This window comes from Stegastes partitus, unplaced genomic scaffold, assembly GCF_000690725.1.
Source record: "Stegastes partitus isolate 25-593 unplaced genomic scaffold, Stegastes_partitus-1.0.2 Scaffold245, whole genome shotgun sequence".
NCBI classification, from domain to species: Eukaryota; Metazoa; Chordata; class Actinopteri; family Pomacentridae; genus Stegastes; species Stegastes partitus.
This window is the reverse complement of record NW_007577976.1, coordinates 145,599-160,561: the sequence shown is the minus strand read 5'-3', so window position 1 is coordinate 160,561 and position 14,963 is coordinate 145,599. Positions and strand designations below refer to the sequence as shown.

The 14,963-nt window shown below is 38.4% G+C and overlaps 1 protein-coding gene across 1 annotated transcript in view; it reads right to left on the bottom strand.

Annotated features, from left to right (window-relative positions):
• Positions 1-3,416: 3,416 nt before the first annotated feature.
• rhpn1 (rhophilin, Rho GTPase binding protein 1) overlaps positions 3,417-14,963 on the bottom strand; it is an 18,427-nt gene continuing 6,880 nt past the window's right edge. The window contains exons 3-15 of the mRNA XM_008281793.1: positions 12,968-13,096; positions 12,218-12,293; positions 10,940-11,017; positions 10,588-10,712; positions 9,643-9,809; positions 8,429-8,616; positions 7,279-7,435; positions 5,823-5,948; positions 5,450-5,644; positions 5,288-5,364; positions 5,031-5,177; positions 4,357-4,509; positions 3,417-4,263 (exon numbers count right to left, since the gene is read on the bottom strand). Of these exons, the coding sequence (XP_008280015.1) occupies positions 4,054-4,263; positions 4,357-4,509; positions 5,031-5,177; positions 5,288-5,364; positions 5,450-5,644; positions 5,823-5,948; positions 7,279-7,435; positions 8,429-8,616; positions 9,643-9,809; positions 10,588-10,712; positions 10,940-11,017; positions 12,218-12,293; positions 12,968-13,096 (1,828 nt within the window). The 3' untranslated portion in view covers positions 3,417-4,053. The remainder of the gene's footprint in view (positions 4,264-4,356; positions 4,510-5,030; positions 5,178-5,287; positions 5,365-5,449; positions 5,645-5,822; positions 5,949-7,278; positions 7,436-8,428; positions 8,617-9,642; positions 9,810-10,587; positions 10,713-10,939; positions 11,018-12,217; positions 12,294-12,967; positions 13,097-14,963) is intronic.

The window sequence follows — 14,963 nt, the reverse complement described above, 5'->3', positions numbered from 1 at the left end:
TAGAGGCATCAGTAGTCTCGATGAATGCACAGACGGCAAAACAAAGCATCCAAGCTGTCATTAGTACACACAATATAGAAATTGCAGAAGTATTAACAGTAGTTCTGAGTCACTTTTATTGTATTTGTACATGAAAAAGATAGTGTGCAAATCCCCAAATACAGTATTGTGCTAAACTCTTAGGGCAACTGTCAGTTTTGGTGTTTTAACAATGTTGTTCTGAACCATACATATACATTTTTCAGTCTGCTGTATAATCCGGTTGTATCTTGATGCGAAATGTACAGTATTAAAAAAAAACCCCACAAACATTTCAGAAAAAAAAGAAAAACACTTAACAGTTAAGGTCATTATTTACTGCGACCTCCGTTTGTACTTAAAATGCCTTGAACTGCATTGTACAGAAAATAACAGAATCATTGCAAGTTAGGCCTGTTTTTTTGGAGTTGAGCTTTACACATCTTAAGAGTTTAACTAATTGGATTGTTGCTAATATTTAGGACTGGGTCTCAGTCACATCATTCCATTCAAAATACCAAAAATAATTTGACAGGCATACATTGATATTATTTTAATCAGCAAGGCCACTTTCAAAGGCAAAACAGCAAACAAACTGGATATGAAAGATGTGGTATTTAAGCTGTTAAAAAATGTGAAGCTTCTGGATAAATGAAGGACAGAAGAAGTAGAAGGTGGCTAAGATAATGATCAGAAGTTTCTTAGAATGTCTTCTTTGAGAGACAAGAGCAAGTCTAACAAAGAATTTTGCTGAGCATTTGGCAGCTTCATCTGGATGCTGAGACCTCTCTACACTCTACATGGAGAAATTTGATCAGGAATGACTTCTGTGCAAGAGTAGCAACCAAGATACAACCAAAAAAGAGCTGATGGAAGCGTTCTGTACTATACAGCAAGATTACTTTAATACACTTTGAGACAGTTGACCAAAGACAGTTCAAGATGTTTTAAGTGCAAAGGAAGATCACACGAAGAACTGATTTTAGTCTGCAGAAGCCACTTTGTTCAGAGTTTCTTTTTAAATACTGTACATATTTGCTGTATTGTCTTGTATCTTAATAAAGAGACAGAAATAAATATTTATGCTCAATAAAACCTTGCTAAAAACCACAAACCTCATTTTGGCCTAAGACCTTTGAACAGTACTATAGAGTCATTGGAGATAGACAGATATTCAGACATAAACACAGAGAGAAATTCTTTCTCCTGACAACAGTTGTGTCAAATATTCACTCACATTGAGACAGAGTAGAGACATAACACCAAAGTAAAGAGAGCCACAAAGGACATTAGCAAAGATTTTAGTTTTCAATAAGCATTGATTCCTTTAAATTAGAAAATAATTTCATGGTTACAAGGGAGAAAATTCCCTTTTGATTCTCTACCTTGATACCTTGATATCATAAAGAATGTTTTTGTAATTACTATATATTTTTGGTAAATGCAGGAACCAAACAAACAAAACAATACAATTACTGAGTTGCTTTGTCCCCTCTGGCTTTCTGTACGCATGACTATGGACAACCATGGCACAAACATTATGCAAACCAATCAAAATACACACAGGCCATGGCAACACATACAGTATTCATTTTTAGTCAAAACCAACAGTATTGTGCTGCAGTTCTAGTTGTATCAAAATCTTACAAAAATTACACAGTGTTAAAACAAACATTTTTCCACCATCTTAAGCTATATATTCTAATATTGACTGACAGAGTACAGTGACTGGACTGGGACAACCTATGTTGTTCTCAGACATCAAGAACGTCACAGAGACATTGTAATTAAACAGAGAAGTCCTTCACCTGCGCACTTGGTCAGTACCGCATTTTACTTCCAGCATTCACAATCTCTTAATGTAAGTGTGTCATGTTCATCATTGCAACATCAAAAACTAAATTATTAACAAAGGATTTGTCACAGTGCATTATAAACTACATTACAAAACATTAGATCAAACTTGTCAAGTGCTTGTAATCATCTACAAATTATGAAACTAAACACAGAAAATGAATATTAAACTGGATGAGGCCTAACATCATACTTATGGTAAAGTTTACTTTGTGTGAATAGATTAACAGTTGATAACATTTTACTGGTGAAAACAGGTGACTGTTGCATTATTTTGTAACCTCAGAGACCGCCTGAGGTTCATGTAAGACACAAGAAATGTAGTGGTCCTTGTTCATTCTGCTTTGCCCTCTCAATTCACATTGATGTTGCACATAATTCGATGTAGTTAACAAGCTTTCAGTCATGTTTTTATCATTACTAATAAATCTCAGCTCCGTCATATAGCATCATGTCAGAACAGAAGTAGTCGAGGTATTTAGGTCGTAACGTGCTGATACAGGGGGCGAAAGAAAAAAAAATGTCTGCGTGTCTAAATCACTGACATTAGGAAATAAAAGATAGCATGTCCACACTAGCAGGGCTATGCTCTTTCAAATGTTTGTGTCACAAGGTACCAGAGGTCTGTAGTATGAAGCAGGATTTAAGGTTATCGAGGTAACTTCAGGTTTAACCCCATGTTTGGTGCTTCATTTCTTTCCAGGATACATTGCCATGGAAACTCATGCTGCACGCCTAACCTGCTCTGGAGCAGGTTATGTTAGAGATGACAGATCAACGTGTATAAAAAACACCACCTACTGACCAATCAGTTCTATTCCTGTGGTGCTCAGTGCGTGAACAGGGAGAGGGGTTCTTAGGAAGGTAAGATTTTCTAGCATCCAGTCTCTTTCTCGAGTGAGCATAGATGTGACAGTGGAGGGACTGAAGTCGTTCTTGCTTCATTTTTTCCGCGTTAACAGCAAGCAATTTTATCTTTCTACAGGCCAATATAATCCTAAACCAGAGACTGATAGAGCAATAAGCCTTGTACAATTAGAAGCAGTAAACCTACTTACCAGTTTAAATAAAATGTTGTATTTGTTCCTTACTTGCTCCCAAGACATCAACAAGGTTACAGCTATAGGCCTGTAATTGTTTATGATTGCTCATCTGGTGTCAGCATTGTGCCAAAAATACTGGATTGAGATTCAAAAACTAACAAAAACGTCTGAAAACCTGTCAAATCTCAACATCCATGCTCTTCTTTTTTATTTTTTTTGCCATAAGTGAATCTTTAACTCTGGCCTTACTGTCAGTCCTGGGTTAATTAATTAAAACTTAATAACTAGTTACTAGTCCAAATGACTTTACTTTATTGTGTGTCATATTTGTTTGCTGAAAAAGCTGAGTTTCATAGCAATATTCAAAATAATTTTGATGGTCCATGTCTCTGTCTTACAGCAAAGTACAACAGACGACAGAGCTACATCAAAAAGCACAACAGGTGGGGGCTTGTCACCACACAACATCAGCATGAAGAAGCAGGGCGCTCACTTTTAAAGGTGTGTTTACCAGAAATGGAACTGTACAGACAGTAGATAGTACAAAAATAGAATCAAATACAACAACTATGTGTTGCAGTGTGTTTCCACTCAGCTCAGCCTTTATCTGAACTCAAAAAACTTCCGTTCTGTAATTTTCCTCCAGCCTCCCTCATTTTTACTTTTTGTGCTTTTATTCTGTGTAAAAATACTGAACTTGTGTAAACTTGTCTTCGTACCCCCTGGAAAAAGTTTCCTCTATTCTCACCCAGTTGTATACTTTACTTTAGATGTGGCAAGACTGTATAAACGTTGCCCCACATTCTGTCTGAACACACCTTTTAGACTCCAAGGCAGTGCACAGCAGTTTATACTCCTCTGAGGAAGCTGTTTTTTGGGGGTTTTTTTTAATCCTCTGAAGGTTAACATCTGTCCCAAGGTATTTTACCTTACCTTATGTGTGTCTCCACATATTGACTGTCCACAGTTGTCAGATACATTGGGCTGTGTCAAACATGTACTTTTTTTGTCAGAGCTTTGCATCACCCTCCACGACTAACACAGGAGGTTGTGTTTCTTGGTGTGCTAAATGTTAGTCCTAACTACACCGTGTGCTCCACTGCTGTGATTCCCTGAGAGGTTCCTCCGCAGTCATGTCTCAGTACATGGCCTCAGTGTCTCGGATGCTTCCAAACGACAAACTGAAAGTGCTTCCTATTCTCTTGGTGACTCCGCTGCCTTCTCGTTTTTTCTTCCTGTTCCAGTTCAACAAGGAGGCGGAGCTCTGGCCCTTAGCCCCACTCAGTAGACGCTGCCGAGTATTTTCCTTATTGATACTGTGAGATGGCAGTATGGCCCTCCTCTCCACCTGCTAACACACACACAGGTAAACATACACACAGGTATACATACATCCAACCACTGGCAACCAAAACACACACACCCAGATGCCCTTCCTTACCTGCATATCATGTGAGTGTAATGTAACCACACTGATCTCTACCCCTTTGTCGCTGCAGCTCTTCAGCATGTGGACCACCTCACCATGCTTGGCCCACTTACAGTCCTGTCCGTCTACTGCCACAATGTAGTCTCCTTCCCTTAGTCCTGCCTCCTAAAGAATACATAGCAGTTAATAAATGACTGAAAGTATACTTTATTAATTCATCACAAAGTGGGACTGTTGCATTTTCCAAAGAGAACTGATCATATTTTTAACTGCAAAGTCATCACCCCTATATGCAGGGCTACTATATGTTAATTTAGGGGTGACATCTAGTCTGGAATTGCATCTTAACTATTCTCATCTCCTTATTATTGCAGCAATCATATTCTGCTTCTGGGGTTTCCCTTTCCTCTAAATATACATGTTAAAGGCCTGCAAACTTACAAAACCCAAAGTTCACGCCAAAGGGACTTATTGTCTCCCACAAAAAATTCTGCACATGTAAATCCGCAGAATATGGGCTTTTGAACATGACCGCACAATTTCTTATATACATTTGTTTTTGTCTCTGTTATGCCCTCTAGTGATGAGTGATAAATCATTGTAGCCTTATTACACAGTGATATCAGTAAAAGTCTAATTTTTTTGTCTTGTTGAACCTTGCTCCAGGCGTGATGAGTTTGTCTCACCTCTGCACAGCCTCCAGGTATCACTCCAGCCACCAAGACAGGGGAGTCTCCTCTGAGTGTGAGACCCAGGCCACCTTCTCTTCTCTGCAGGCAGATCAAACGCACTGGGCCCCAGCGAGCTCTCGCACAAAACACTGACAGAGGCCCCTGCAGCACAGGGAGAGTCATCGTAAGTAAGACTTTACAATCAGTGCTAATGTTTTTAAGTGGCTAAGTGAATTCTCTATGTGTGTGCATTTACTTTCTGTAGGGCTTACCAGTCTTTGGAAGATATCAGTAACCTGGACAGTAGAGAAGTTGGGTGGCGTGATGTCTGGCTTCCGGTGGGTATGAGCTGTCAAAAAAAGAAACCACAATCACTGTGATTTATTTATGGATTAAAAGTAATAATTTATTACAATGTCATAGATTCAACTTACATTGTATCTCTGGGGCCTCTGCAGTTTCATCAAAGTCATCCTCTCGATCCAGCTCTGAGTATTTGTCCAAGGAGCGTTTGTGGGTAAGAGATAGCACATCCTGCAGGATGTCCATCTTTCTCAGGATCTTACACAGACTGTGGACACGCAAGGCCTCTTCATGTCTGATTACTGCACACCGCAGATGGGCTTTACCTGAATGTAGGCAGAGAACATTTTTAAAGTATTTGTATGCAACTTTGAGAGAGAATAAAGAAAATAAACTGTAATTCTTTTCTAAACTTGAGCCCTTTGGTGATAATTTCCTTGATGTTCACACATAATAAACTTAAATGTAATTCTCGCTCATAGCAGCTGATGAGCATGAACTCACCTAGCTTTCGTCTTTTTTCAGGATCTTGTAGAACCTGGCAGAGCGGTGGCCCTGCAGGAACGTTGACATAAAACTGAAGGTAGGCCTTCTCTGCTTCCTTATCACAGTCTTCCCCCTCTGCAGACACTACAGGGAAATATATTAAGTTAACATGTATAGGTAAACTGATGGTTTTGCTACATTAGGCAACAACATACTTTTGGAGGACACTGTATGTTAGGTAAGCAATTCTACGACGAAGAGGACAGAAGACTTTTTTTTAAAGACATTGGTCTTGGAGGAACTCTACATTAACAAAGTGTATCAAAATATTGCCACTGTAAGCCATTCTATCCCAAAACTATGAACACATTACCTGTGACATTATTTTAAACTGGCAACATTTGATGCAATGCTAGTTAGCATAGCTACATAGCTAAATCAATAGTTAGCGTAATCCTCTCAAACTTTAAGCCAAAAACTAAACCAGTTTCAACTAAAAACTTCTTTTTTGCTATTTGGACATCTTGTACATCAAAAAGCCTTCACGGTTTTTTTTATCTTTTCTCCCAATGAGGGACTAAATGGGGATTGACTGATATGTTTTTTGGGTTTTTTGTTGTTTTTTTTAGGGTTGATATGGATTATTGGTATTTAAGAAAGGCCGATAAACAGGTATTTAAAACAAAAATACAACAAGTTACTTATTAACAGCATGTGATTGCATAGAATCTTACATTCATAACTAGGTTTGTTCATAAATAAGAATACTAATACTGAATTTATACATATATACATTGGATATTATATATCAACAGTGTGTGATAGTAGGGAACCTGTTATTCATAACTAGGCTGTTTCATTAGCAACGGTTACCAATACTGAACACAGACAACAGAAATGGGAGCAACTGCATTTGTATGTGATATGGCACTATGATGCTCTCCTGTTTACTGTGAGATCAATTGATTGAGATCAATAGCAGTCTGTCTTCTGCAGTTCTGTCTGCTGTTCTTCTCTATTTCCTTAATCTTTTTTCTGTTTTATCACTTTTAGTGCCAACTACAGTTTATGTCTTAAGCAATATTAATTGTGTTTTTTAGACACTGCTTTAGGGTAATCTATGGCTTAGCCGAAAGCCATTAGTGTAGATGATAAGTCAAAATATCTCCTGTGGAAAAAACATCTAGACTTTACAAAGATTTTAAAACACAAGAACATGAAACATAAATCAAATTTGCCATGTCTACAATGTTTTTAAGATGTTTAATAATGAATGTTAGGAACTGTCTACTAAGTCTTATATTTGACTAAAATAAAATACTTCTTAAGAATTAGGACACCCTGGTTGTAGGTGGGGTCTTACGAATACCTAAAATAAAAATAATCTCAGTAAAAAATTCATTGTGGCTGAGGCAGAAATTACTCTACCCAAGGTGTAAATATCTCCCAATTAATTTTTAAATATTTTACTTACACACATGGTCACAGAGTGCAGCAGCAGCATAGTAATGTGAGAGAGCACGGAAGTGTTCCGATTTGACCTGAACCATGGATGCCCATGAAAATGGCACATAGTCCTTCATCAGAGGCTGTGTCATGGTCTGCTGCACCAACAAGTAAACATCTGACACCTAGAGTACAGATGTGCATAGACAGTGAGTATCAAGAGGCAGGGCTCAAGCATATGAGTAAAAACCTGTAAAGTGTAACTTAACATTTTCATTGGTTGCACTGTTGCGCCTGACATTTAGCAGGTCTGTTTGTGTGTCGATGGGCAGTCCGCCCTGGTAGATAAAGTCACTGTTTCACCTGAAGTAAATCTGACAGTAGTACGCCTGACTTCACTCTTTTCAAACTAACTAATTTTTGACCAAGCCTCTGTCTTAGTTCCACGGAGTCAAGAGGCTTTTCACTGTCCCCTTGCCTAGTAGGGTCTATCAGTGGATATGAGGTGTTTAGAAAACGTTGGTAAATTGCAGCTTCAGAAGGGATCTAGGTTACACTTTCTCCCTCCAAACTGCATAAGTTTCTGCATGGACATGGGTAACACTGTACCACCCACCACCACCAACATTTTAAGTTTGTGGAAAACAGAGATATGATAAAACAGCCAATATGACACGTTGCATTAATTGCAGAGTGTAGCCAAATATTGCTGAGACCAGTGTTTTTGCCAGTGAAGCATCAAGTTCCAAACTGAACCATTACAAGCACAATGTCTCTGAGAAAACCATGCTGTCATGGCATGTGTGAGGTTGGTAGAGCAGGCCCCTGGCAGTGACAAACCAAAGCAGTGAGTAATCAGATAATCAGATAATAAAAATTACCACTGCTTATAATGTAACCAGAAGAACTACCATTTACTAACTTTAATTCCCAGGTCATCCTGATGGAAAAGAACAAACTGCGCATTTATTCCTGCTTACAATCAGTTACATAATGTGTTAGGAAATAACCAAAGAATATGGGAACTGACAAAAAAGTAAATGTAGTATTTGGTGCTAAAATTTAGTAACAGTAAAAAGTGTTATGTGTACCTTTACAACCAATGTAAAAAGTTATCCTTGAGCTCTGCAGTGTATCAAGAACAACAACACACACAAACCAGGGATGTGTCAACTCACCCGTGCAGCCTCTTGTGCCAGGCAGAGTTGGGAGGTAAAGTGTGTGTCCTGTGTTGTGAGGGTGACGTGTTCAAACACACACTCCTGCACCTGGGCAACCATGAGTCGAACCAGCATGCAGAGTGACGGGCAACTCATGTCCAGACTCGGAGCATTGGAGAAATTCTCTTTAAGGTAATTAAATGCACCTAAACAAATACACACACAAAAAGAAATGGTTATGTCTGTAGAATGTAATATGATAACTCCCATTTTAAAAAATTCATAACATTTTACATTCTGATATAGTATAACCCTATAATACTACATTTCATGACATAGCAAAGCAGGCATTTACGAAAATTACTGATCTAAAATAACTGGTCAAAAATGTTGTTAAATGTCAATTAAGTACACAACTGACTAACTTAAAAAAAAGATCAATAGAAGATTAAGATAGTTTTAAAAAATATATAAGGTGTAGAAAACAAATGATTAAAAAGGGTAAAATGTTCAAACAGAACTTCAATGTAGCATGTAAAGGTTAACAGGTTCATTTTTTTGTGTAAAACATCCATCTAACCCATCTATGGATGGACAGCAGAGGTTCAGCTGATATTGTAAAACATTCATCCATCCATTGTCTGTACACCACTTAATCCTCACTGGGGTCGCGGGGAGCTGGAGCCTATCCCAGCTGACTCAGGGCGAAGGCAGGGGATACCCTGGACAGGTCGATATTGTAAAACAGTGCTTCTTTATGTTTGAAGTTTTACAAAACGTGAAAAAGGCTAGGGCTGCAAGGTGGTGCAGTTGGTTGCCTCGCAGCAAGAAGGTCACCAGTTCACGTCCCAGTGTAGACACCCGGGATCTTTCTGCATGGAGTTTGCATGTTCTCCCCATGCAGCGTGGGTTCTGTCCGGGTTCTCTGGCTTCCTCCCACAGTCCAAAAACATGCTGAGGTTAATTGGTGATTCTAAATTGTCTGTAGGTGTGAATGTGAGTTGTCTGTGTCTAAGTGTAGCGGTAGACTGGTGACCTGACCAGGGTATCCCCTGCCTTCACCCTAAGTCACCTGGGATAGGCTCCAGCCCCCCCGCAACCCTAGTGAGGATTAAGCGGTGTATAGATAATGGATGGATGGATGGATGGATGGATGGATGGATGGATGGATGGATGGATGGATGAACAAAGCTAGTGGAACATTGAGGTGTGCATGTGCCCTTTTGCATTACCTGCAGCTCGTTGAAAGGCATCTATAGCTCGGTCTATGCCACATGTTGCAGAGCGGTCCTGCCGTGCTCCAATCTGTGTGTACAGAGCTCCAATGTTAAATAACACACTTCCCTTCTCAAAGGCCAACGCACGTTGACATGACGGAACGCCTGTCAGAGAGTCATACCTTAGAGACAATAAAAAGAGATTAAATCACTTGTTACATTGTGGTGTAAAATAATGATGATAATAATAATAATAATAATAATAATAATAAGTACACGACAAGTAACAATAAGGTTTGTTTTCTAATTTTGTTAATCTTCCTCATAAAGCTCCCAAAGCATCAACAGTGAACAGGAAGACATTTTGGGAATTTGAGAATGCTGCTTTGTAAAATACCATATATTGCTTTTATGTTTCTGTTAATGTCTGTAATCACTAATGTGGGTGGCCTTGGCTCAGGTTGGTAACTCTGGAACCACTGGAGCTGATTGTTCAAAAAAGAATGCTGCACAAGATGATGAAGATGATGGAGGATTCTTCCCACCCTCTCCACAACACAGTGAAGAATCAACAGAGTGTGTTTAGTGGGAGGCTGCGTCAGTTTCGCTGTAGAACGGAGAGATACAGGAATTCCTTCCTGCCAACAGCCATCGCCTTAAAAAACAAGTCTGACTGACTGAATGATTGTTGTTGTTGTATAGAATATATGTTATACTGATTAAAACAAAACAAAAACAAAAAACGTGAGCTTTTACAAGATTGAATTTCCCTTCTGGGATAAATAAAATATTTTTCATTTCATTCATTCATTTAATTTCATTCATTTCATTCATTTACATCATATTTCAGTAAATACTTAAATATGTCAGAGGTCTGATAGCAATAGGTGGTATTAGGTGGTTACTACGTTTTGCCTTTGTGGAGCAGGAGTTTGTAAACGAACAGTGATTAGGTCCTACCAGTGGAACTGAACTCCGAGATTCCTGTGAGCAGGAAAGAAGCGCTGGTCAAGGTAGTAAAGCTGGTTGTAGTACTCCATCAGTAGCTCCAGGCCGGCCTGGTTACGACTGGGTGTGCGCATGGCCTGATCCAAACAACAACACACATACGTAAATACACATCAAATGTCAGACACAAACAACATTTCAAGGTGACAACAAGTTTCCCATTGGCACACTGAAAAGCTGTTTTATGCAAATATTTTTTTTCTCTTTTTACAGTTTTTCTACATATCTTGTAGGAGGTAGAGATCTCATACTGAACCAGATGAATCTTTATTTTGTATGAAATTGTACGGCCACATTTATTAACCTGTCTGAGCTCCATAAGCTCTTTGATCTCCTTGTCATAAAGAGAGCTGTCCTCTCCGTAGTGGTCACAGATGAAGTCCTGTGAGGGGAGACAGAGCCATGATGAGAAATTTGTTTGTACCCACTTATCATTCCTTAAACAAACTGTAGAGGAATTTTCAAGCTGCAAATGCCCCTCAGCATCCTTAGGAAAAATCTATGTGCAGTTGTGACTTGACATTCCGACCCTTAACAATCCTGAAACCTTGCTATCCAACAGGTTTTTAGGAAAAATGAATGGAACCCATAAAAAAATTGCCTTAACATACCGACAGCCTTGGGTTCTGACTGCGACATGACATTTTGTGCCACAAATAAGGATAACAGTGTATTATCTGACTTAACAGTCCGACAGATTTACTCACCTTTGATGTCAACCGACGGGCTTGTGCACAAGCTCACCGGTCAGATAGGCGTGAAATCCAGCGATGCATAGTGTTCTAACGATACACTAGTCCCACTCACTGAGTGAGTTTTCCCAACTAGTTAAGTTGGTTTGCATCCGTTTGTTAGTCAACAACTGTACATGAGTGGAATACAGGAAGGATAGGTTTGGTGCTTTGAAGTTCTTTGAAGTATTAAACAATGTGGCATGCTATGACACCATAACAATATCATACATGTAGATAGTTTATTATAACAACTATAAACAATAAATATTAACAACAAATTACCCTTCAAGCATCAAACCCTCCTTGTATCTCCACCTCCGTCTTGATAATCCAACAGCCTTGCTATCCGACATAAAAGAAGGTTTTACATTTAGTGTCGGATTATCAAGTCACGACTGTATTATTATCTTGATCTACATAACTGATGAAATACCAAGCTTAAACAATAATACATTAGATTACCCTTATTTTGTCTTGTACATTATTTTGTGTTTGTTTGCTGCACAAGATTAAACTCCCAGATGTTTTTGAGCTAAGACAATATAACTTCATTATTGTGCACTTTACGAAGGAACAGCAAAAGTCCTTATGAATGTGAGGATTCCTTTTTTTTTAGTTGCATTAAATAAATCTGGTTAAGTGATGTATGTTGTCTTCTCATCTTTAAATTACCATCACAGCTAAAACACTGCTTGTAAAAAAGGCTAACTATTTTGTGCTATAATATTTTAAATATTATATTTATTGTTTCACTCAGATTTCTGATGTTATTCTCTGAAAGAAAGTGAAACTTGACAAAAGAGAGAAGACATGGAGGTAGAGGACTGATAAATGGATGCTGTCATCACCTGGATCGAAACAGTGAAGTCCACTTCTTTGGTTTCTTTTAAACCGAGTGGGATCATGGGAACGTTGACAGCTTCACTGTGAAAACACATGGGTACAGTAAGTGTGTCTGTGTGTAATCCTTCACAAGTTAAACCAAGTAAACACTAACGTACACACATAGCGCAGGTTTCAACCATGATTACGTCAGCACTGCCATCTGCTTGTCTTTAGCAGGCACTTCGCTTGCCACTTCATTCCACTAATAGGCCAAGCTAAAGCCAAGTATTAACCCTTAAGGCCCTATCATATCCCACAATCATCCCCTCCCATTCACAGTGACCACAAACTTGCATGCATGCAAGCCACAGGGTCTTTAATGACACTCTAATCAGGGGATTTTTCCCCCACATGATCTTGGGCTGTACAGGAATAAAATGTCCTGGTTTTGACAGACAACACACACACACAGGATTTGGAGGGACCCTTACTGACATAGATGCATAGCCCCTTGAAACCTAACTGTCATGTAAACTAGTCTAAGAAATCTTTACTGTCAAGCTCAAAAAGATGAACTGGCTCACACAAAGCTAGCAATAAAATAGGACATCCACTCAGTGTGTAGAGTGTAAATACCATAATATAACGGGTGATTGTTTTCACCAATTACAATAGTCATTAGTCTAATTAGTCTAATGAGTGAGGTCTGGATTCTGTGGGGCAAATAATTAAGTCTGTGTGTGTGTGTGTGTGTGTGTGGCAGGGCTGCCTACCTGTCTGTCTGGTAGGCCTCCATGTTACTGTTAAGTTCCTCCAGCTCTTCTTTCAGCAGCTGCAGATTGGAGTTGACAAAGCTGAGCTCCAGAGCCACCGTCTCCTTTACCTTGTTGTTGGTTGTCGCCCTGCAAAATAAAACACACACACACACATCTCATCATTTTTATAGCATAAAACATGCTACAAATAGATAATGGCAAAATTCCATTTCCAGTGTGACCACAGAAAAGATCTGGTGTTTTAAAAGTAATTCTAGACAACACGCCAACTTCTTTAAATGATAAATCTAACGTCCTGCAATTAAGCAAGTTTAGTCACCAAAAGATCCAAAAAGATTCTAAAGATCAGCCTTGCGTTAGAAAATCAGGATCTGTAATTGTGCTAGATTCTCAGATTCTGGGAAATTATTCGTACTTTTAATATAAAAATGCATCTAATAATTTAAACAGATAATGAAAATTCGTTTTGGCCCTAAAGCTTAACAATTTTTATGTGATGCCCATCTCCTTTCTTCTTCTCTATTTATTTGACATTTGTTTCCAACGATGCTGATGAGATCTGAATTTGACAATACACATAAATATCTGACATTTCTGTAATCAAAAAATAAATATAAACAGTGTACTGTGTACAAAAAAGAAAAAAAAAGAAAAAAGGCTCCTAAGCTGCTTTTAGGTTTTGACTCATCTTGGCTGTCAAAGACTCCTGGCACCTCCTGGCTTTACAAGACTGATGTTGGTAAAGCTAGATGCAAAAGTAAAAGTATGCAGCTCTCTCTCCACCGTCTCCTCCACCACTGTTCATTCAGTGCAAGACTCTTCACTCCTCCTTCACCGGGGGAGGGTCTTAGCGCTGACTAAAGCAGCTCACACTGCTGTGGGCTGGTCTGGGGTCAACAACACACAATGTTCGTGAAAATCTGAGGCATCATTGAGTTGCCATGGTGATTAATGATATACACTTGGTTGGGGAAGAGTCAGAGGAAATTCCCCTAATTATGCAACCATTAAATGTCAGCCAAATAATAAGGTAAGACAGAGGTGGTTCTAAAACAGAAAGCAGGGCATGTGCAAGGACAAGATGATGACAAAGAATTGTGGCTTAAAGTCTCTGGAAAAAAGATGGCAGCGAATAGTGCTGAACAGTGCACAAGACAATTGTAATCAGGTGAAAGATTTGAAGAGGAAGAGATACACAATCCATATGCACACTTTGATTACAGTGGCTTTCCTTATCATTTAAATTCATTCTTCTAACAGTCTGAGGAGTTTTTAATTTGTCTAGCTGTTTAAAGTTTACAGATCAAAATCAACACAGGTACCTGTCAACTCAGGCAGCCATTGCAAGACTTCTCAAAGGAACAAAATGTTGTTGTTTATGTTACTTGCTTAGTGTCAGAGAACACTTGTCAAAACTTTTTTTGAATGAGTCTGAATAAGTCTCAGTGACAATATTATAGCAATGACTGATTTATTGTTCATACACTACCATGGGCCTAATTGAACTGAAACTAAATATAAAATTATTAGATACAGAATATTGTAAAGGATTTTAAAAAAGCATGACATGTATATGTGGTAAATATTATTACACATGATTAATTGTACACAGTGAAGAGTAGATAATGTGATTGTGATTTTGAAAAAAATATTTGTAAAATTACTTTTTCGTCTGACAGACATTCAATTTATTAACACAAATTAAAATGACAAAACAATTCCTTAGCTTTTAAAAAGTGCTTTATACTTGAAAAAGCACTAAACAGTTTCAGCTTCAGTTTTATGTATTTATTATCTAAATATCTTTATATTTTGGACTGCAAATTTGACAAGAAGCACATTGAAGCCATGTCACTTTGAACTTTGAAACTATTTGGTGGGTTTTAGACATGAATCTTTAATATACGAACGACTTTTGCTCAAAGACTAAACTGAACTTAAATGACATGAATCGGTCCACACAGTCAGGTCAGAGATGATGGTAAACAACAGC